Source organism: Camelus ferus, chromosome 14, assembly GCF_009834535.1.
Source record: "Camelus ferus isolate YT-003-E chromosome 14, BCGSAC_Cfer_1.0, whole genome shotgun sequence".
NCBI classification, from domain to species: Eukaryota; Metazoa; Chordata; class Mammalia; order Artiodactyla; family Camelidae; genus Camelus; species Camelus ferus.
Genome location: NC_045709.1, coordinates 27485524 through 27506347, shown reverse-complemented (window position 1 = coordinate 27506347; position 20824 = coordinate 27485524). Strand labels below are relative to the sequence as shown.

At 48.3% G+C, this 20824-nt stretch overlaps 1 protein-coding gene across 1 annotated transcript in view; it reads left to right on the top strand.

Annotated features, from left to right (window-relative positions):
- MYO16 (myosin XVI) overlaps positions 1-20824 on the top strand; it is a 437171-nt gene that overhangs the window by 370750 nt on the left and 45597 nt on the right. Inside the window, exons 30-32 of the mRNA XM_032496671.1 lie at positions 725-971; positions 2846-3117; positions 10998-12077. Of these exons, the coding sequence (XP_032352562.1) occupies positions 725-971; positions 2846-3117; positions 10998-12077 (1599 nt within the window). The remainder of the gene's footprint in view (positions 1-724; positions 972-2845; positions 3118-10997; positions 12078-20824) is intronic.

Here is a 20824-nt window from a genome sequence, read left to right as displayed (position 1 = left end):
TTTCAAGTCTTAACACCTGTTACTGACATATCAGTGCTTTCAGAGTGTCTTCATTTACCTGTTACCCCCAGTGCGTACATGGCCTTCTGGCCCTGCTTCCCCGGAAAGCAGGAAGGATGCCCCGTATTTCTACACAATCTCTTCCTGGGGTCCTAAAGGCAGTGTTAGTCTTTCTAGGAGTTGAGTCACAGTCTTTTTTCAATTGAAGTATATAGTCAGTTACAATGTGTCCGTTTCTGAGGTGCAGCACACAGGCTTGCTAATAATACGTGTGTAGCGTCTGCAAAGCCTGCTTCGTGAGCCTCAGACGTTTCTGTTAGAATCTGTTAGAACAAAGTGTGATCAGTACATCCCCAAAGGGTCTGGTCGGAGCTCCACCCAGAATTCTCTGGGTTTGGACTTTGTTCTTTCCCACTGATCTGAATGCAGTCCGTCAATGTCCGGCCTGTGTTACCACAAGAAATGTGGTATTATTATAATATTACCTGCACCATCTCATCCGGGGTGAGGACTTTTGCCTCTAGTGTTATCATCACTGAATTTAGGTATCTCTTTTTAACACAAGATTAGAGTGTTTCAGTCAAGTCCTAGTCTGGGTTCAATACGCTTTATTTCATAGCTGCCCGGACATGAATGTATCAGTGACTTCTGTTGCTTTCCCTCTGGGTTTCTTGCTTCTGCTTCTCACGTCTGACTGACCCGTGATTGTGTTCTTTTGCCAAAGTTATAAGAGGGTTTTTAGCACGCCGGCATCTGCATCAGAAAAGGAGCATCACACAGCAGGAGGTCACGTCCATCAGGAGCTTCCTACAGGTCACAGAGGACATGGGGCTGAAGACCTACGACGCCCTGGTGGTTCAGAACGCCTCGGACATCGCCCGCGAAAACGACCGGCTGCGGCGCGAAGTGAACGCGACCTTCCACGAAGAGAAGGCGGAGGCCAGGACCACGCAAGGTGGAGGAGCTAAGAGGTAAGGCCAGACTGTGTGCGCCTGCAGCCACCCCTGTAGCAGGTCCCGTGGAGCTGGAAGATGCCGAAGGAACTAGCCCTTGACCCAGAGTTCATCAGATGTGCTGGCACTGAGAGGAACAGGCCTGTGTGCAATCACGGTGTGTTAGGTGAGACCCCCTGACATCTGAAAGGATGCTTTTCCTGGGCCTTCCTTCCATGAAATAGATGCTCTGTGTGCTAGTTAATGACATAAAATAACTGCTTCCCCTACAATGCTTGCCTCTCTTACCATCTCAAGCACAGTTTTAAGGCATCTAATATTTCTGTCTTAGTGAAAATATACAGCTGGGTTCTCTGTCTTTATGCAAGTGTCATGGATATAAGGCTGACTCACAGGAATTTCTGAAAATCTGAAGTTCCCCAGAGTGGAGACGCCACGCCAAAACCGTGAGCGTGGTGAAATCAGGCAACAGTGGCATGCGCTGCGTTTTCCTGGGGAGAGGCTCACATCTTTGCCAAGGAGGAGCACTTTGGAGAAGGTGTTATTTTGAAGTTCACGGATGCTGACATTGGAATAGACACGTGGGGCCCACCAGGCCCCTCTCTGCTTCAGCGCTCTTGCCTCTCCATGACACCCATGATTGACAGCCCTCCCCGGGAGGCCAAGGACCTGGGTGCTTTCTGCCCTAATTTGCTGTCAGGGAGATGTTTGTTTTTCCCTAGGAACTTGGTAAAGTCTAGTGGTTTCTCCCGGAAAACAGTTCCCCTTCGCCTTGACCGCCTGTGTCAAAGGATTTTTTATTAAAGCGGAAATGGTGATGTCTCTCACTAATTAGCTTCAAATATCTCAGTGATTAAATACTGAAAAAATTCCCTTTGTACGGAAAACTGTAATTAAACATTACAGGGAAAACAAATTATCCACTGAGTGCCACGCTTTCATCTTCAGCTAGTTCATTTTCTACACGGGCGTCTGACTCGGCCTCACAGTGGATCCCAGCCCTGCTGGTGCCCTGCTGCACAGAGATGTAATTACAAAAACAAACGCTCAGAGACTGCTTGTAAAAGAGCACATTGGCATCTCCTTGGCACATGATCACATTGACATGTGAAGCCAGAGGAATTTTTTTAAACCAGATAACTATTAATTTGATATGACTTCCAGAATAATATTTATTATCCTCTCTGCTGGAGCTAACCAGCCACCCCAATTTCTCAGTTTCATTATGTATTCATTTGCCTGATACAAAATTAAGTGAAGAAGCATCTGCCTATTTATTTATTGAACACCCGCAGTTCCCTGGGCACGGGGCAACCAGGTGGAGTAATAGAAGAAAAATAATAACTCTGCACATAATTAAATAATTGCTGATGGAATTTAGGTGGCAAGGAAAAGAGAGACAGAGAGACAGGGAGAATGTGAGTCTCTGATAGTTTGAAGTAAAGTGTGTCCTCCTCTGCAAGGGGAAGCAGTGACGGCCTCCAGCATCTGATGCATCAGTAACTCTCTATTAAGATGGATTTCCCAGAAATTATCATTCAGATCGAAATTCTGGCATTTTGATTTGCTTAATAATCAGAGTGTGAACAATTCCTTCAGCCCATGCCTGAGAGCACACGTGGCCCTCCTTGAGACGTCTGCGCTTGTGTGAGATGTTTTTTAAGTGCTCATGATGAGCGTCCCGCGGGCGTGTTTATCCTGAAGCAGGGCTGGAAGGGCGGGGCGGCTTTCCCCGGTGTGCCGTGACCAGCAGGCCTCCTCCAGCCGCTGCAGGAAGCTCTTTACCAAAAAGCCTTGATTATGTCTGCTTGAACTGGTTCATTGTTACCGTCTGAATAATGCATCTGGGTCTCTCTGGTGGGGCCGTGTTTCTGCTTCCTACCCTCCTCCAGAGCTGAAGACAAGGGTGGACCCAGGCACTTCCACTGCAGCTCCGTCCCCGTCCCCATGGTGGTGGACAGTCTGGTCCAGTCCCTGGCTGGCGCGTCCACCCGGTCTCCGTCTCTGCACTCGGTGTTTGGCCTCGATGACAGCAGTGGCCTCCCGTCACCACGGAAACAGCCTCCGCCCAAGCCAAAGAGGGACCCCACCACGCGGCTGAGCGCCTCCTATGAGGCTGTGAGCGCCTGCCTGTGGGCTGCAGCCAGCGACTCAGCAGGTGAAGGTTAGCCTCGGGAGGGAGGGAGGGAGAGAGGGGTCCACCCTCGGAGGGAGGGGTCCGCCCTCCCCCCCCCCCCCCGCCGCAGGGAGGGGTCCACCCAACTCAGTCGCAGATGCTTGACTTTCTTCCGGTCTTGGAGTGCCCGTGGCAGTCATGTTGCCCTAATATATTTTTAATAGAATTAAATCCATTGTCGGCTTGCCAGGGGCCCTTTAATCGTTAAATATAAATAATATTTATTCAAATCTCTAAGCCTCTTAGGGAAAAGCTACTTATATATCATTTCTTTAACTCTCATCCCAACTTCAGCATTGAATGAGGAGCCTCAAACCAGAATCATTCAGAAAGTGTTATGGTAATGCTTAGGTGGAGAGGTAGAAGAAATTCATCTCTTTGGGGAGAAGAGTACAAGTGTGTGTGTTTTAGCATCGCTGGTAACAAGGACAACGACAAAAGGGGAACATGACGTTAGAGAAATCGTCTGGAGGACAGTCTTCAGGTGCACAGTGATGGCAGCTTGGGCAGAAAGCGAGGGCTGTCCACAGAAACACGCCTTTCTCCCGTTCTCCCAAAGGACTCCACAAACCAGGAGGGACTCGGAGTCCACGCGGGTTGTGCACACTCCCTGAGAAAGCAGGCTGGTCCCGTTTCCACCAGTAGTACTTGCGGACCAGTGCAGTGGATTTACAGTGCATATCTCAAAAAGATGGGGAGAAACAGGAGACTGGGGGGCATATTGGGGAAGGAAGAACCACATCTCAAAGGCTAAGCCTGATGAGATGGGAAAATGTGAAATAAAGACTCAAGATGGCATGAGAAATGGAAAAAAAACAATACAAAAAAAAGATCGAAAGTTTCACTGTATGGAAGATGGAGGCCACCCAAACCTGAACACCAAATAAACCCTAGATTTGGATAAGGAGGACTCAAAATATCCAGAAAGTCTAAAATTGCTTTCAGTTTGTGTGCACAGGGAATGTTCACCTGTCCTAGAGTTGAGATTTCGGAGAAATTCAGGTGCCAATGTGTCACATAGGTGTGAAAGGAGAGAAAATGTTGAGTATAAAGTTGAGTTCTCTCATGTGCAGCCCCAAAACAAAACAAAACAACCCCTCAGTTTAAAAAAGTCACTCCAGAACCACAGGAGATAAAAATCTATATAAAAGCAAATGACAGGGGGGAAAAGTGGTTACAAAGAGGAAGCAAGAAAGGCCACAGGTGTAGAACTCTGAGAATCCAGCTACTGCGAGAAGGCGCTGAGCTCCTAAGGCTGCTGTTTACAATACGTGATGTGACCATTAGATTTGCAAGACTTCTATATAAATTGCAGGTTCTCAGAACCTCATTTCAGCTCCCATGTGGCTCTGAGATGCTCTGGGTGTCTCCCAACCAGCCTTGCCCCAGGGGACCTCACACTTCAGAGGCTGCTGTTGGTTCCTTTTTTAGCATCTGCTATGTTTGTCCTTCCTCCTCATCCTGCTTCCCCTGCAGCCACCCATGCACCTCCTGCAGCTGCGGGCAAACTCCTGCATTTGGGCATGTGCTTTAAATGGGCCTTTAAGGATAAAAATTCACCTGATTGATGGGATGGAGCAGGTGCGCCGGCTAGTTTTTGTAGCTTAGGAATCAGACTTAAATTCAGATCAGCAGTGCCTTGGATTTCAATAAGCAGGTCGTCAGCAGCGGCTCTGGTCCCACCTTCCTGCTGAAGGTGTCCAGAAAGTCGCAACTAATCACTTGTGCCATTTAAATTTAAAATAATTAAAATTTAATAAAATTTAAAATTTAGTGCCTCAGTCCTTAGTTCCAAGTACTCAACAGCTGCAGGTGTGGAATTTCCCATCCTGCCAGAAAGTTCTAGCAGACAGCACTGATTTCAAATTCTTATTTCTATCACCAGGGCAATGCTGAGTTTTATTTTTGTTTTTGTTTTTTTTTTCTGCGCCTAGTAACATGTCCCACAATTATCCTTCTTCTGCAAAAGTTAGGGAGGAAATCTGTTCATTGATAAAAATGCTCTGTGAACACTGTTCACAAGAACAAGAACCACCAGTAGAGTTCAAGACCTTTTCCTTCACAAGCAAAACTGCTGATCCATTCAGAAGGTTGTCAGGTGAAAAGAGATCCGCGGAGAATGAAGGCCAAGAGTCTTGGAGGAGCCCGTGGTCGGGGTGCATTGCAGTCCAGCCCTCCACACGTGCCTCTCCCTCAGGTTTTCATCCAATAAACACGGAGTCGTAAAACAAGGCGGGCCGGAGGGCTTGGGTTTTTTTCACTATCTTTGTGCCTGAAAAGCTGGAACCAGTTTTATGGGCCGGTAAATTTTAACACTTGTTTGCAAACTGTTAACAAGCTGGAGCCAACTATTTGAAAGCTTGATTTTTAAAAGTCTGGGGTTGCTCTTTGCAAACGGAGACAAGGAAAGGAAGACCAGGGTCCCCACTTCACTTTTTCTTTGCCAGGGAGCTCCGAGCTGGGAGCTTTTCTAGAAAGTCGAGTCTTTAAATCCAGCGTGCTGGCCTTCTCCCCAGCACGGCGACGACTGGATGGTCACGTTTCTCTTGGGCAGCTGTAGGCTCCAACACTGAACCCTGGCCGCGTGACCTCCTCACTCACCCTCCTTCATGCTCCAGAAGCCCAGCCCTTAGACATAACAGCAGAGGAGGAATCCATATTTTTTCATCGCTGTGCAGCCTCCCTGTGCTCCTTGGCGCTCTCTTCTCCATGCTGTCACTCCGCTTCTGTCATAATCCGTGTGGCCATTTTTCTTCCCCCTGGTCTCCGAGGCCCTCGGGGAGAGGCCAGGCTCGTGGAATACACTGAATCCATACGTGTTGAATGGACAGATTGTGAAACAGACAGTCACGTTCTCCTGTTACATCCAGTGACACGCTCTCAGGGCAGCGTTCAAGGAGAACCTCATTTCTGTCATATTTCAGGTGTTAGATGAAAATATAAAGGGGCTTCTGTGAAAAATAAGTCAGCAAACATGAAGGGTTACACTTTGGATCTTGCCAAATTGTGCTCGTTTTGATTGATTGATGAGAAGCGAATTCTACTTTCATGAAAGCAGTACAAGAAATATATTTCTCTAACATTTATTTATTTGTTCTTAATAAGTATTTATTAAGTGCCTACTGTGGTCCAAATGCTATTCTAGAATAAATATATAAACAAGACAGTAAAAAAAAAAAGGAAGCTAACAGTATTTCCAAATTAAGACACACGGCTAACCCATTCTTGTACTTATGTATATAAACTGTGTTTTGCGGGAAATGGAGCTGTATGAATATTTTCTTGATATACAAGCTTCTCTTTTCTTTTTTCTCACATATTTAATATGCAGGCATCTCAGTCTGAGTGAGAAGGGGCCCCGATAACTTGTGTCTTGTACAAAGTCACTGACATGCCTTGGCAAAAAATTCAAAGGGGAAGTATTTCATACAAGAAAATTTTTATCTCCTAACAGAACTTAAAAATGACACAAGTCATCACACAGTAACTCCAGTAAGAGTCAAGTTTAAGAAATAATGAGAGGGCTGAGAATGTGGCATTTATCCCTGAAGTTACTGTCAGGACAGTAAGACTTGCCTAACGGTGGTCTGTGACCATGAAATGTCCACCTGACCCCATCTCACTGACATCATCAACTCGTCCCAAATGCTTTGCCCGTGAGTCTTAGGACTCAAACAAATTGTTAAGAAAACTCTTCATGTGAATTCATTTTGAAGAGCCCTTAAGTCCATACTTGCAAGTGAACAGTTATCCTGGGCTTGTGTGGACACACACGCACACGCACGCCCACAGGAACAGCCATGAAGCCAAATTAGGCTCTGATTCTCTGACTGTGGTGGTCTCATTCTGGCTGATGCAGAAGGAAGCTCTCCAGGTCCCAGCCCAGACACTCCAGCTCGGCAGTCACAGGGTATTCCAGGAAGTGCGCTACCCGCCCTCTCCGCCAAGCACCCCAGGTGACCCGATACCGAGGGACCCCAGACCACGCTCTGCAGAACTCGTGATTAATTTCCGGTTCTGTGGTAATAACATGATGATGGTGGTGACAGCTGACACTTGCTAAGTGTCTAATCCATGCCAAACACTATGCTGAGTGTCTTCACTCCTTAGAACTACCTGATGGAGAGAGACTGTCATCCCTCTCCAGATGAGGATGTTGAGTCAGGGAGCGGTGTGTGTCCTGTCCCATGTCACATGCCCGAGCTTTGGACCCAGGCAGTCAGATTCTAGAGAGTCTGTTTCTCAACCACTTCCTGACAAGCCATGCTACTTTCATTTATAATCATTTAATACAAAAAAAAAAAAAAAAGACTGTTCTCTGCGTCTAAAGATTGCCTTGAGGGAATATCATATCAGCTATCCATTGTTGCTTAACACAGCCTCCAGACTTAGATATCTAAATAAAACGTCATCACTTTATTATTGTCTTGGGTTCTGGGTGTCAGGTGAGCTCATCTGAGTGGCTGTCACTCAAGGTCCTCCGTGAAGCTGCAGGTGGTGGTTGGAATCGCCTGAAAGCCAGTCACTTGCATCTCTGGTGTCCTAGACATCTGGGGACTGGGACTCCTGGGCCATCTCTGTGTCTAGGTGGCTCCTCCACTTGGTTCGAGCAGCCTGGCAGCTTCAGGGTAGCTGGACTTTTTCTAAGGAGAATCAGTGAGTCAAAGGCATATGCGCCAGGAAGGAGAATGCCCCAGGCGGGCACTGTATTACCCCTTATGAACAAGCCTTGGAAGTCAGGCAGCATCTCTTCCACCACTTCCATCCACCAGGCAGTCTCAAAGGCACATCTAGGCTTTAAAAAGTGAAACAGATTCTACTTCTTGGTAGGATTGGGAACATATTGTGGTTTTCAGAAAATACAGACTGCCACAGTCCACCCTCTGGACAAAACAATTCACATCCCACCTAAATATAAGAGGCACTCACGCCGCCCCTCCCCTAGAGCCTCTGCCCATCATCACATCAAGTCAGGCCCGAGGCCCAGATCACACCATTGAAATCAGATCCAGGTATCCTGGCTGCTCAGGTAAAGCTCCTTAGGTGGGGCTCCCCCAGTACTGTCCCTAACTCTCTGAAGACAAGTTACCTGTTCTCCATACTACTTGTTGTTTGTGCCTTGATTAGGATGTAGTCCCAGTGTCTAGGAAGTGTTTTCCATAGCTGTTAAGGCCGTGCTCTGGAATTTTGGCTTGCCTTTGGATATTATTTCCTCACCCACAAGAGGTGACTCCTGTTTGGGGCTGGTAGTTTTCTCAGCTTGACTCCTGCTCATAAAATTTTAAAGCACCATAGCCTCTTTATTTTGTATTAACTCTACCCTTTTCAAGGCATAGCTGATACAATTCCTTTAAAAGCTTTGTGAGTTTCCTATGAATCAATTTATAATCCGCTTCATTAGTCAAAAGCTACATCCACAAATCTTTTTGAGATAATCTCTTTTCTATGTTTTTTTTGTTTCTTTTGTTTGTTTGTTTGTTTTATTTTGGTTGTTTTTTTTTTTTACCTGCAAGATTTCTGCGGGGCAATACTCTTGATATTCTTAGAAGTACTGTGGTTTTGTTACTTTGAAAGGGTCCAGTGAAGCGCCACCTTAAATCTTTCTGAGGTCTTAATAAAGGGGTTTATAGTCACCTTGGCTTCATCTTTAGATCATGTTTCCCTGAAAATGCCCGAGATTTATTCTCTGCTTACAAATCATTTCTTAACTTCAGAGCTTTTTGCTATCTGGATGGCCTGGCAGTGAGAAACAATTTTATTTTCAAACTCAGGAAGTCCAAGCTCCTTTATAGTTAATAGTTCTTTCTTTAGATTATCTGTTTTCCTGTAGGCAGCTGGGAGAATCTAGGGGGCCACTTTTACACCCTAAAAACCTCCCTACTTACATCACCCAGGTCCACTGTGTCATCCAGTTCCCACTTTACTGCAGATGACAGTGTTGCTAAACTTTCCACAAAGGTGTAAAAAGGCTTATGTTTCCTTCAGGACCCAATGTCTTCCTCACTTTCCTTTAAACCTCACCAAGAGCTTTCTTGAGGGTCACGCTTCTGCTAACAGCCTCTTCAAGACTCCCCTGGTCTCTATGACCCTGTAATAGCAACGTTACAATTGTGTCTGGTTCACTGGCTTTCTGGAAGAAGCTTACGAGTGGCTGTGTCTTAGCACATTGAAAGCCTGGGGGTAATGCTCTTCTGTGACAGAATTATGCAGTTTGGGTATTCTCTGCTCTTAAAAGCTGGCTGCTTTGGGGGAAAACCCTGAATATACTGGCATTCAAAGATGTCCCCTGAGTTAGAAAATGAACTGTGTCCTTTTCCATTCTCACTTGGAGGGCTGCGGTTTGTTCCACGCTTGCAGGGTGTCAGTATCTGAGCTCAGCCCTGACGTGCACTGTCTGTTTTACCTCTGAGAGAGTCACTGATATCGCCCCGTTATGCATGACCGCACTGAAGCCTGGAGAGATTTGACCAAGACCTCTTTTTAAATTGTAATTTGCACCAGTGCCATCCCTGCAAATACACACACACACACACACACACACACACAAACACACAATTCTGTGACCCTTTATGGCCAGTGGTTCCCACTTCACAGCGCATCCTAACATGCTATAGTATTTGCTCATTTGTTCTCTTTACTTCTTTCTTATTGTCTGACACACCTCCCGGTGGGGCAGAGGAAGGCAGGGAGCACTTTCTGAATATTCACTAATGTGTCTCAATAAATACCAGCTAAAGGCATGACTAGAATGATAGCATAAAAGAATAGCCGCGGTGGGACTTGAATCCAAGTCTATCTGATTCCAAAGCCTTTCTTGTTAACCCTCAGAGTGGAGTTGTCACCCCAGACGTGGAGATGGGACTACCATCACGTGTGCAGTCATCATGAGAGAAAAGTCCAGCTGCCCCAAATGACTCAGGAACGCAGCACAGTTAGACGTGCTTATTTATATCAAGAATTCCTACAGATTCACAAAAGACCGAATTTGTGAAGTAGTTAAAGATTTTTGAGAAGTTTTGATATTTCAGTAATTTTCTAAAATTAGCATCTCAGTGTCCAGAGAAATTAGATTTATTTAATAGAATCTTCCATAATTTATAGTAAATAAATGAGAAAGAGAAGTCTTTTAGAATTTTTTTAACTTAAACATGAATAAATGTTTTGAGGCATATTTAAATAGTCTTTCTGCCTCTTTGAAAGTTCATACTAATAATATTATGCTCATTTGTTTTCTTAAATACTTTCCCTTTTTTCAACTTAAGTTCTCACTTAAGTTCTTTAATATTAGCCTCTTCACTTCCCTGTTAAATCTGTTGGGATTCAAATATATTAGTTAGTGGTGAAACTCGCCCTTGGCATAATTTTAACAAGGTCCTTTTTGGAAAACTAGTCTCTCCATGCACGTAGCTGTTGGCGTCGGTGTTGGCTGTGTTCACTTCAGTCTGAATGATCAGGCCGAGGCGTCTCCGCAGGAGGCACCCACCTGGGCCAACTCGATAAGCTGCTTGTCCTCCCTCGGCTTCCATTTCCTCGTCTCTGAAATCGTGAGGATGGGGCAGCCAGTGGGCACTTAGTTCACACCTGCGTCAGGCCGAGCGCAGGTGCCAGCAGGTGCCAGCAGGTGCCAGCAGCAGCGCGGCCCCTCCCTCGCCCGCGGCTGGCCTTCCTGGGCCTGCTTGGGTCCCCCCTGAGGTTGTCCTGCAGCTGCACGATCAAATCTCGCTCTCCCCTTGGCCGCGGCGGGCAGGGTGGGGAGACCTGGGCCCCTGAGGGTGGAGGGGCGCAGGCCGGGTCCTCGCGGTCGGGGATCCCGGCGGCTCCGCCAGCCGAGCCGCCTCGCACAGCCACCCTCTCTGTCCCTCGCGCAGGCCTCGCCCGGCCGCGGCCGCACAGCGATGACTACAGCGCCATGAAGAAGATTCCGCCCCGGAAGCCCAAGAGGAGCCCGCACACCAAGCTCAGCGGCTCCTCGGAGGAGATCGCGGGCGCGCGGCAGGGGGCGGCCGGGGCCGGGGGCGCGCGATGCGGAGGGTCCGGCCCGCAGCGCGCCCGGGGGGTCCCCGCGCCCCCCGCGCGCGAGCCCGAGCCCGAGCCCGAGCCCGTGTACATCGAGATGCTGGGCCGCGCCGGCAGCCCCGAGCAGGCCGAGGCCGTTTACGAGGAGATGAAGTACCTGGCGCCCCCCGACGACCCCGGCGGCCGCGGGGTGGGCGCCTCGGCGGCGTCCGCGTCGCCGCCTCTGCCGCGCGAGGCTCGCAGCCCCCTCCTCCTGGAGGACGGCGACGCCGGCAGCCCCGCGCCCGGGCCCAGCAGGGACGCGTGCGACATCCCCGCGCCCTTCCCCAACCTGCTGCCGCACCGGCCCCCGCTCCTCGTGTTCCCCCCGACCCCGGTCACCTGCTCCCCCGCGTCCGACGAGTCGCCCTTGACGCCCCTGGAGGTGAAAAAGCTGCCGGTGCTGGAGACCAACCTCAAGTACCCCGTGCAGCCCGAGGGCGCCAGCCCCCTGTCCCCCCAGCACCCCAAGAACCCCAAGGGGGACGGCGACCGGCCCGCGTCCCCCGGCGCGCACAGAGCCTCCCCGCCCCCCACGCCCCCGCCCGCGCCCCCCGCCGCCCCCCGGCCGCCCGCACACTTCACTTTGGCGCCCGAGCCCGGTGTGGGGAGGCCCGGGGCCCCCGCAGACCCGCCCAAGGGCCCCCCGAAGCCGGACTCGGCCCAGGCGGGGGCGCCCTGCAGCCCCTTCTCCAAGATCCCCTACTCACCTGGGAAGGCGGCCCGGGCCGACCACAGGAAGGCCCATCCCGGCGCCCCCTCCTCGGTGCCCTGCAGCCCCCCGAACTCCAGGCCTCTGGGCAGCCCCCTGGACGAGCTGGCCAGCCTCTTCAACTCGGGACGGAGCGTGCTCCGGAGGTCGGCGGCCGGGAGGAGAATCCGCGAGCCCGAAGGTGAATCGCGCGCACTGGGTCGTTAGGTCCGTGGGTCTAGGTGTGCGGATGTCCGCTCAGATCTAATTTAAGTCATGCTTGAGGTGATGGTGGTGGTCATTCTGAGCAGATAACGACTTAAAAAGTCTTGTGCAACCCATAAGGCCAAGGAGGTAAGAACGAATATTTGCTTTGTAGATAAAAGTTTACCGTCTGTAAATACGTAGCGCTAAACTGGGTTTAACGCAGCCTGTGACGTGGTAAGAATTAGACAGAGCAAGATTCAGCCTGAACCACTGATGTCTGGTTCCTAATAATACTCACTTCCAACATGGACACGGCGTTTTTGTGACACTATGGTGCGGGCCCCTCGGGTGTGCAGTTCGCGGTTGCCCCTGGAGTGTCCTCCGTCTCGTTTCCCACCTCTCTTCCGCTCCGGGTTCCTCGGATGACCGCCTATCCAGTGACTACCTTACACTCAGGACCACTCACTTTGTATTGTTTTGAACGAATGATTTTTTTTTTTTCTTTTGCTTGTATACCGCACTCGGAACGCTTTCACTCGGTTCTGTCAAATCCTCATCTTGTCCTAAGCAGCTCAGCCTAACGCCTGGTTAGCCGTTGACAGTCCAGTCAGGTGAGCTCAGGGCTAGGCTGCGGTGGCCGGAGGCTGTTGCCTGTGTTACAGAGTGTTTCTTTAGTGTCCCTGTAAAAGCGGAGCTTGCCGAGCAGAAGAATCCTCACTGAGAGCTTTCTGCTCATCTCTTGTACGTAGTTAACCACATGCGACAACGAGGCCTTTGTGCCAAAGGTGCTGTTTGGTCACAGACTCTCTTAATAATCCTAAAAAAGGTAGTCATCTTCCAAAAAACATCCTAAGTCTTTTATACAAAAAGTTGTCCAACATTCTGTGTTTCAGGGAAGAATTACATCGATATAAAGCATCTTCTCTTTAAGGGAGTTGTACCAGGTCCCTCAGTCATGATGCCATTAACCCGAATGTGGATGCCAGCTCTTAACATCCGCCTTTTACAGAGGTTGGGAGCTTCAAAGCGAGGAGGTTAAGCAGCTTCCTTAAGGTCAGGTGGTAGAGTGGAAATAAAAATTTGACTTATGACGTAACGTTCTGTCGTAGACATTAGCCTGCCCTTTCTCCTAAAGAAAATAACAAATACGTTGGCTCTCCTCATTTGAGGAGGTCCAAAAACTCCGGCAAATCTAGAAAGCATTCTGAATAAGTGACAAGCAGGTCAAAGCTAAGAACACTTAGCAAATGGATGAACCACCTACTCCCTCTTACTCTTCAGACAAATCAACTAATTGTTTGTTCAGCTAACAATTTCTTCTTAATTATAGGCCATTAATAAATGAAATTGTCCTTGTAAGCAGGAGATTGTTTGAATTTCCCAAATCATGTGTTTCATTCCAATGAACGAAATGGAAATCTAAGGGAACAGCATTAAAGGAACAAATTAATATTTGCTTTTAGATATATATATATATATATATATATTTTAATACATACTTATTAAAACCGCATAAACCTCATTTTACTATAGATGGGAGTTGGGTGAATTAGCCTTGGCTCTATTCAAGAAAGTGAAGTTATTGAATTTCTAGACAGGCATCATGGTTTGGAAATCCCTAAGTCTAGGCTCTGAGCAGAGAGGCTGACAGGGAGGCCCCCAGGCAGGGTGCGGAGACGTGCTAATTATATTTCCTGTGGAGGCTTTAGCCAGCATTTGAGAACACACAGCCAAACCTCAAGAACAACATCATCGTTAGTGCATCTCTAAAATTATGAAACATCTATTTTCCTAACGTGGGCTTTTACAGAACGTTCTTTATTTTGAAAGATTGGCTTGAGCCACTTAGGATTTTCTCACAAGTAGACGAATTGGCAGCACCTGCCCTGGCACTGCAGTCAGAGACCAGGTCAGCCCCATGGACCAGGCGTCGGGGGTTCCAGTGGCGCAGCTGAGAACTCTGTGGTTCTGGATGGTCCATGGTGAGCGGAATATGCTTCCCAGCTTGCAGGCTGTATTCTCACGGGATGGGCAAGTTTTAGAATGTAAAAGGGGCTTAATAAGAAGACATGGAAGAAAAAGATAGTCTTAACACTGGAGCTGCTTATACGATTATTAAGGTTTACACCATTTGATCCTGAAGCCACTAATCCATTTCTTCTGAATGAATTGCGTGGCTGTTATTAATGATTTACTGTCGTTTTGGGACTCCTTTCCTTTAAAGTTCTAAATCTTCTACCTTCCCTTCTTTATATTTAAAGAGACTTGTCTTTTCACCTGAAATAGCTTTCTTACCCAAGAACCCAGTGGGTGGCTAATTCAGCCTCAAGGCACCTAAATTAATTACAGCTCATTTCTTGGATATTTGTGAGATGGGGAAATTGTACTGCACGTTTGCAGAAGGGTTCAAAATATTCCCCTTGCTTCTTTGGAAAGTGACCTTGAGGAGATTAAACTGCTCCTTCTTACCCTGCTAGAGATATTTCCAGTTAAAATATTCAGGAGGGTGAACTGTGGGTAGGAAGTGAGGGCCTTTGGTGTTTAATTCCACTCCATAGACTTAGATGTGGGATTCCATAAACACGATGTTTCTCAAAACAGTTCATTCTCTATAGACTCTTGGATATTCGATTTGAGGCACACCAAGTCACAGAAATTCCAAGAATCCAGGATGCAGATACAGAAAAAGGGTGATTGTGCAGGTGGTAGGTGTGTCTGTAACCTGAGACAAGTCATACAGCAGCAAGTCACAGGAGTGCCAGCTCTGCCCCAGGCATCGTTTTAATAACCTGCTTAATTCTCGCAAGACTAAACGCTGTCTGCTGCTAGTATCCCATTTGACAGATGGGATAACTAAGGCACAGAGATTAAACTTGCTCAAAGTCTCTTTTCTTTGAGAGACATAGCCTGACTTGAATGCAGTGGAATGTGTTCCATAAACTCAAAAATGCCGTATGTGTCTTTTACAGCCCATGGGTGTATGTATACAATTTTGGAATACTGTCTGGGGGCCACTTGGCCCTTAAAAGTAAGAACGACTAAGTGTTAAAATTGTCTATGCCTTTCTATTTATTCTGTTCATTCACAAAGTGTTTTTCAACTGATTGTATAATACGATTGATGTTCTTTTGCTAATTATTGATAGTTGCTCAGTTTCAAAAATTATGAGACCAAATTCAAATGAAGGGGGAGAGTCATTGGCTTGTTTGGGCCACCAGGGTGCGCCATTGCTCCAAATGGCACTGAGGCAGCTGGTGGTTTATCTGGAAGGAGAAATAAAATGAGTCTGTTATTCTGGACCTAGTGAGAAAGATCAGGATGCACAGACATTGACAGAGATGCGGGCCACCTCGGAAATCTGGAGAAGAAAGTGGAGGAGCTTGATTTGCAGAATACTCTGTAAAGGACAGTATTGTATTACTTTCTGACACTGTGTGCCATTAGTTTATACGATGTACAGAGGTAGTTAAAAATTATACTGACAACAAAATATGAACACACAATATTTCTTTGCATATAGTAGGTGTTTATTAAATGCATTTGATGAAAACCTACCTTTAGAAAAGCAGTTTGACTTACAAATATATCTGATAAATCTGGCCCTTGTGGCATTTTTACTTAAAAACAACCACTTAAGCCAAATGGAAATTACTCCTAATTTCAAGCATTTTATTTTATTGCATTAACATTCCAAATAAGAGTGTTCTGAGGTTTTAAATCAGAGCATTATATAAATAAATTTTTTTACAGTATGATACTTGATTCCATAAAGCCATTTATTTTAAAAAGAATTCTTTTTAAAGTTGGTTTTATGGAAAATTTCAAACACATTCAAAAGTAAGGAGAACAGACTAACAAACTCTCCCTAGGGCCAGCTCTGTCTCGTCTTCACTCCTGCCCAATTCCCTCTGCCGTCATCCGGATTGTTTTGAAGTATATGCCGATGTCAAATCAGTTTATTAATAGATATTTATAAATATTTTATTACAGAAGTCCTTTAAAAAAATAAAATATTTATTCTTAAGTCACTGTAATTAGCATAGACCAATCAATCCGTTTGAGCTTCACGGACGTGAGATTTCTGCTCAGGATGGAAGCCTGCCTCTGGACACTGGAGCATCGTTTTTCATGATATAAACAAAATAATTCTCAGGAGTGAGCTTCCCCCCCAACAACACTGGCTGGCAAGCTCTCCCACAGGGCCTTCGAGAGGCTCTGAGCACAACCCCGGCCGTGGGCAGCCATGCAGACAACTTTCCCACAACAACAACAACAACAAAAATGTGGATTTCTAAGTATCGCGTCCAAACAGAGCTAAGTACGAAATGTCAGCATACCATCGGACATACAGTTGCATCTTAAATCAATATTTTATGAGGTCTTGATGTTTGTCTGCCAAATTAAGCACAATTACTTATGCATTGTTCAGTTACAAGAAGATGCTCCAGAATCACCACAATATCACAGAATCACAGGCGGAGACCTACAGTCCACTCAGGGATAGTGTCGGTAAACTGCCACTCTCTGCTCCTGGTGTTTGAAACAGAAGTTTCGACGGTGTCTTCATTTAATGTCTGATGCAGTCTAATGAGATTGCAGCCTGAGAAATCGGTCCTCCGTATGCAAATCTCTACATCCCATAATGGGATACAGGGCTTGACGCCCCGGAGGCTTCGTGCCACCTTGCGGGCACTGCGTCCTGTGCCGAGCCCGTCACCTCTCACTCCCCACGCGCTTTGCTTTCTCTCCATGGTGATTTATTTGTGGGGAGGGCGGTGGCCGGAGGCTTCAGGAAAATTATAAAGGGCGTGGACAGACAGGCACATAGTTTACTGATGTGTTGTGGGGTGTTTTCCTGCCTCGCATGAAGATCTCCCTCCCCTGAGAGTAAGGAATGCCTCCGTGTTCTGGAGCCGTTTGAAATCAACACGCGATTTCCCTCATTTTCCAAATGAGCAGGTCTTCGGGCAAGTCCTCTGCTTGTCACTCGGTGGACGCCAGGCAAGGATGAGCCAGAGAAAGGTGCCCCCCCCACCCCAGCCCCGCCTCCGCCGTGTCAGTGAATCTGAGCTTTGACGTAGGGAGAGTCGCTCTCTCTGTGAGAACAGGCTTTCTTCACCCACATCCTGGCCCCTCTGCGCTGACGGAGAGCATCTGAGTTTGGAAATCGCAGCCGTGCCTCGCCACGTCTCTACTTCCCCAGATGTCCAGCACACACAATACGTAGTCCATCTGCACTTGGGCGAGAGCTTTCCGCTGGCGTAAGCTGATCAGCAGCCAAACTGACCTACGTTAGGAGCACAAAGCTCTTGGTCCTCTGTGTTAATTGGACAGTTTTAAAAAAGAACCTACGCGTTGTTGTGAAGTGTGAGATTTTTTTCTCACACTTTACAGCACCTTCTCTCAGGAATTCACACAGGGAGATTGTGCAACCAGCGACCTGTAAACCGGACTTGCATTAACTTGTACAGCTAACTCCCTCGTAGTCATCCAAGAAGCATTTACTTAATGCGAGCGCAGGGCTTGCTACTGGGAACCAAAGAAGAGAGAAAGAATCGGTGTGCCCTGTCCTCTCACAGACACTGGGGGCCACCTGGGTCCACCCCATCTCAGTGAGGGACAGCCTAACCGGAAGCGGCTTTACCTGGGCGGCCACAAACCATTCGTGGGGCCGTGGCTGAGCCCCAGGCGGCCTGGGGGTCCCGAGCTATGCTTGTTCCTTGTTTGAGGAGAGACTTCACAGGCTTCATCCGATGCTCACAAAGTGTCGGTGACCTGGGTGGAGTGCAGGTCCCTTCCCTGCAGCAGATGGCCACAGGTGGTGACGGCGGCTGGGAGGAGGAGTGCGTTACCACTGTGGAGTCTAGGAGAGCCCGGTGCCAGGGCCGACCTCGAGCAGGACAGGTGATGGGTGAGGATGGTGGGGCACGGAGTTCCCCGGGTGCAGAAGGAAGGGATACATATGGCAGCCGGAGTTGCTGATGTGGGGTGAGCCCTGCCCCTGAATGTGTGCTCAAGGTACCTGGTCCTTTTAGCTGGGAGCATGAGACCAGAGGGGGCTACTTGTCTGCATGGACACAGACCAGGTGTGTTTTCCACCTGGACGCTTGGTGGCAAGACCTGGCATCCTCTCGCACGTTCCTCTTCTGTCTTGCGAGCATTCAGCATTAACCCCTGGGGTTGCTCCTACAGAGCCGGCCGGGAGCCAAAGGGAGGAGGTAAACCCAACCGAGGGCAGCAGTCCTAGGTATGTGCGTGTGACCTCCGACAGCGGGAGGTACTCAGAAGCACCACGGAGCGCTTGGTCGCGGCATTCTGTGAATAGCTAATATTTGTAAGTGGCTCTTTCCTGTCAGCCAAGCGTGCTGACGTCCCTTGTCCCCGGGTCCTGTCTCCAAGACCAGCGGAGCAGGTGGCAGCCTCCCCATTTACTCATGAGCACTCGGGGACGCAGAGGGGCTAAGTGGCTTTGCCATAATCTCAGAAACTAGTCATTCCCAGAGTCACAAGTCAAGCACGTCCCTTTCCTCCCAAACCCTGGATTCTTCCTATTATAGCATTCTTCATCTCCAAAAACAAACAAGCAAACAAACAAACAAACAAACAAAAATTAAAATGTAGAAATGATGCAAGGGCCCTGCCTCAGGAAGTAACTCCCTTCTGAAGGTAAACATGAACTCCTCAGCAGGAGATCTGGGAAGAGGGCACAGAAAACTTCAAAAAAAGCCACGTGCAGCTGCTGGGCATGTTCCTGAGGGACACGCAAGGGCCGTTTTTACCTGAGAGGAGGTTCTTTCAGTGCCGCTTTTCTATAAAACCTTTCCGCTCTCCTGTCCCACAAAGCATCTGCTTTAGGTCAGAGACGCACAGCACACAGAGTACGTCCTCACATTCAAAGACCGGCTCCTGGCCTTCTGTCTCCCTTTGTCTCGGCCTCTGTGAGGGCTTGCTGGGCACAGCGCCTGCCTACAGGGAAGCGGCCACTCACGGAGGTTGTATTCTTTGCAGAGTGCCCACCCAGCGCCTTTCCTGAAGGAAGTATTTGACTCTGCAGGGTGTGAGCAGCCGTCCCGGTCGTGGGGCATCTCAGATGCCTGCTCAGGACCAGCCGGAAGGTAAAGGTGTAGCGACCCTCACCTCGTCCCCGGAGCCGTGCTGAGGGCTGCAGGGTGGTCAGCCGTGGTCCTCGGCAGCTGCCGGGAGCGGGGCGGGAGAGCGGACACACCCAGCTTAGCTCTCCTCGTCCATCTCTACGGCAGCTTCTGGTTTTCTAAATTATGTGGCTGCGGAAGCAGAGAGATAACACTGAACTTAGAAACACGGCTGAATGAGAAATTAGTGTCGGGCCCCGACTCAGAGCCCTGCGGCACATGTTTGCTGGGAGAATCTTCAGCTCATCAGGTCTCCTGAGCTGGGCACCTCCACTGGGTCCTGCTACCTCATTATTCTTGGAAACCCAGAAGCAAAACCAAGTGGAGAGTTGTGACAATTAAATATTTAGATCATCTGATCAAAACGTTATCCTCTGAATAGTGTGAGTTGTCTGGGGAAGTTTCCTTAACACATTGGCCATGCAGCTGCAGCTGGTAGCACGCAGCCGTCCCGGGGACTCGGATCTTGCATAAATAGTTCATCATCTTGAGATGAGCCAAAGAAGGCTGGGGAGCTGGCGCAGCTGGCCTGTTCTCCGAGGCCCTGTCCGTGGGAGGAGACTCCATTGTACCTGGAAATCTGGGGGGAAAAGGCAGTCTTTTCAGAAGCGGATTATCTTTCATAACCAGGAAATATTTTTCATACCGTCAAGCCGTTAAAGCAAGCGGCCGTTGTGTACGGTGGGTCTTTCTGCTAGATTCTGAATTAAACTCCCACTGGGGGCTCCTAAGAGAAACCCAGGGCTTTATCCTCTAAGCCACTCGGAGACGCTCCGTAAGCAAGTTAATAAAGACCTTCCTGACTATCTGCATCTCATTCTTGCCACATAATACAATGTCCTGGGGTTTCCTTCCTTTTGTGAAGAAATGCTTGGAAGAGACATGGTGAGTGGAATGTTTTCCTAAAGATGGGCTGGCTTGCTACCCTGTTCTCTCCTTCCATAAGAGCACTGGAAGAAAAAACCCTGTTTCTTAATTACCTAAGAGTGTTTAGGTCCTTAATGCCAGTTGAGTCATTTGTTATGATTAATTCTCAGATTAGCCTAGAAAATTCCACACCATCTGAGAGTGAGCTCTCTTCGGGGTCACAGTACCCAGCGCGCCATCCCAGGAGCCAGCAGTCCCCCTCCTACCCACCCACCCACCGTATTCAAAGCTTCTCAGACCCTCTCTTAGCCTGGTTTTCACTCCTTTGTTCTTTCGATTTCTCCTCAAAATCTGCAGTGTTCATACTTAGTGTGCATTTGCAATTACTGAGCCATCGCAATTTCACGTGCAGTGAATACACGTTAATTGTAACAGGACAATAGACAACAATCTGGTTCGTGTTCCTCCCACATAGATGATGAGGTCCTGAAATAGGCAGGGCCCAGACCAGGCAGGTGCGAGCTGGATGTGCGCTGACATGCGTTTCCAGCGGAACACTCCCTTTGCCAGTTCCCAGGGAGGTCGTGCATCGCCCAGAGTCCTGCAGAGCCTCCAGAAGAGCCACTCCACACGCAAACTCCACTCCGGCTCATGATCAAATATTGTCTTCCAAAAAAAAAAAAAAAAAATGTCCATCTTAAAGAAGGGAAGGACTGATGGGTAC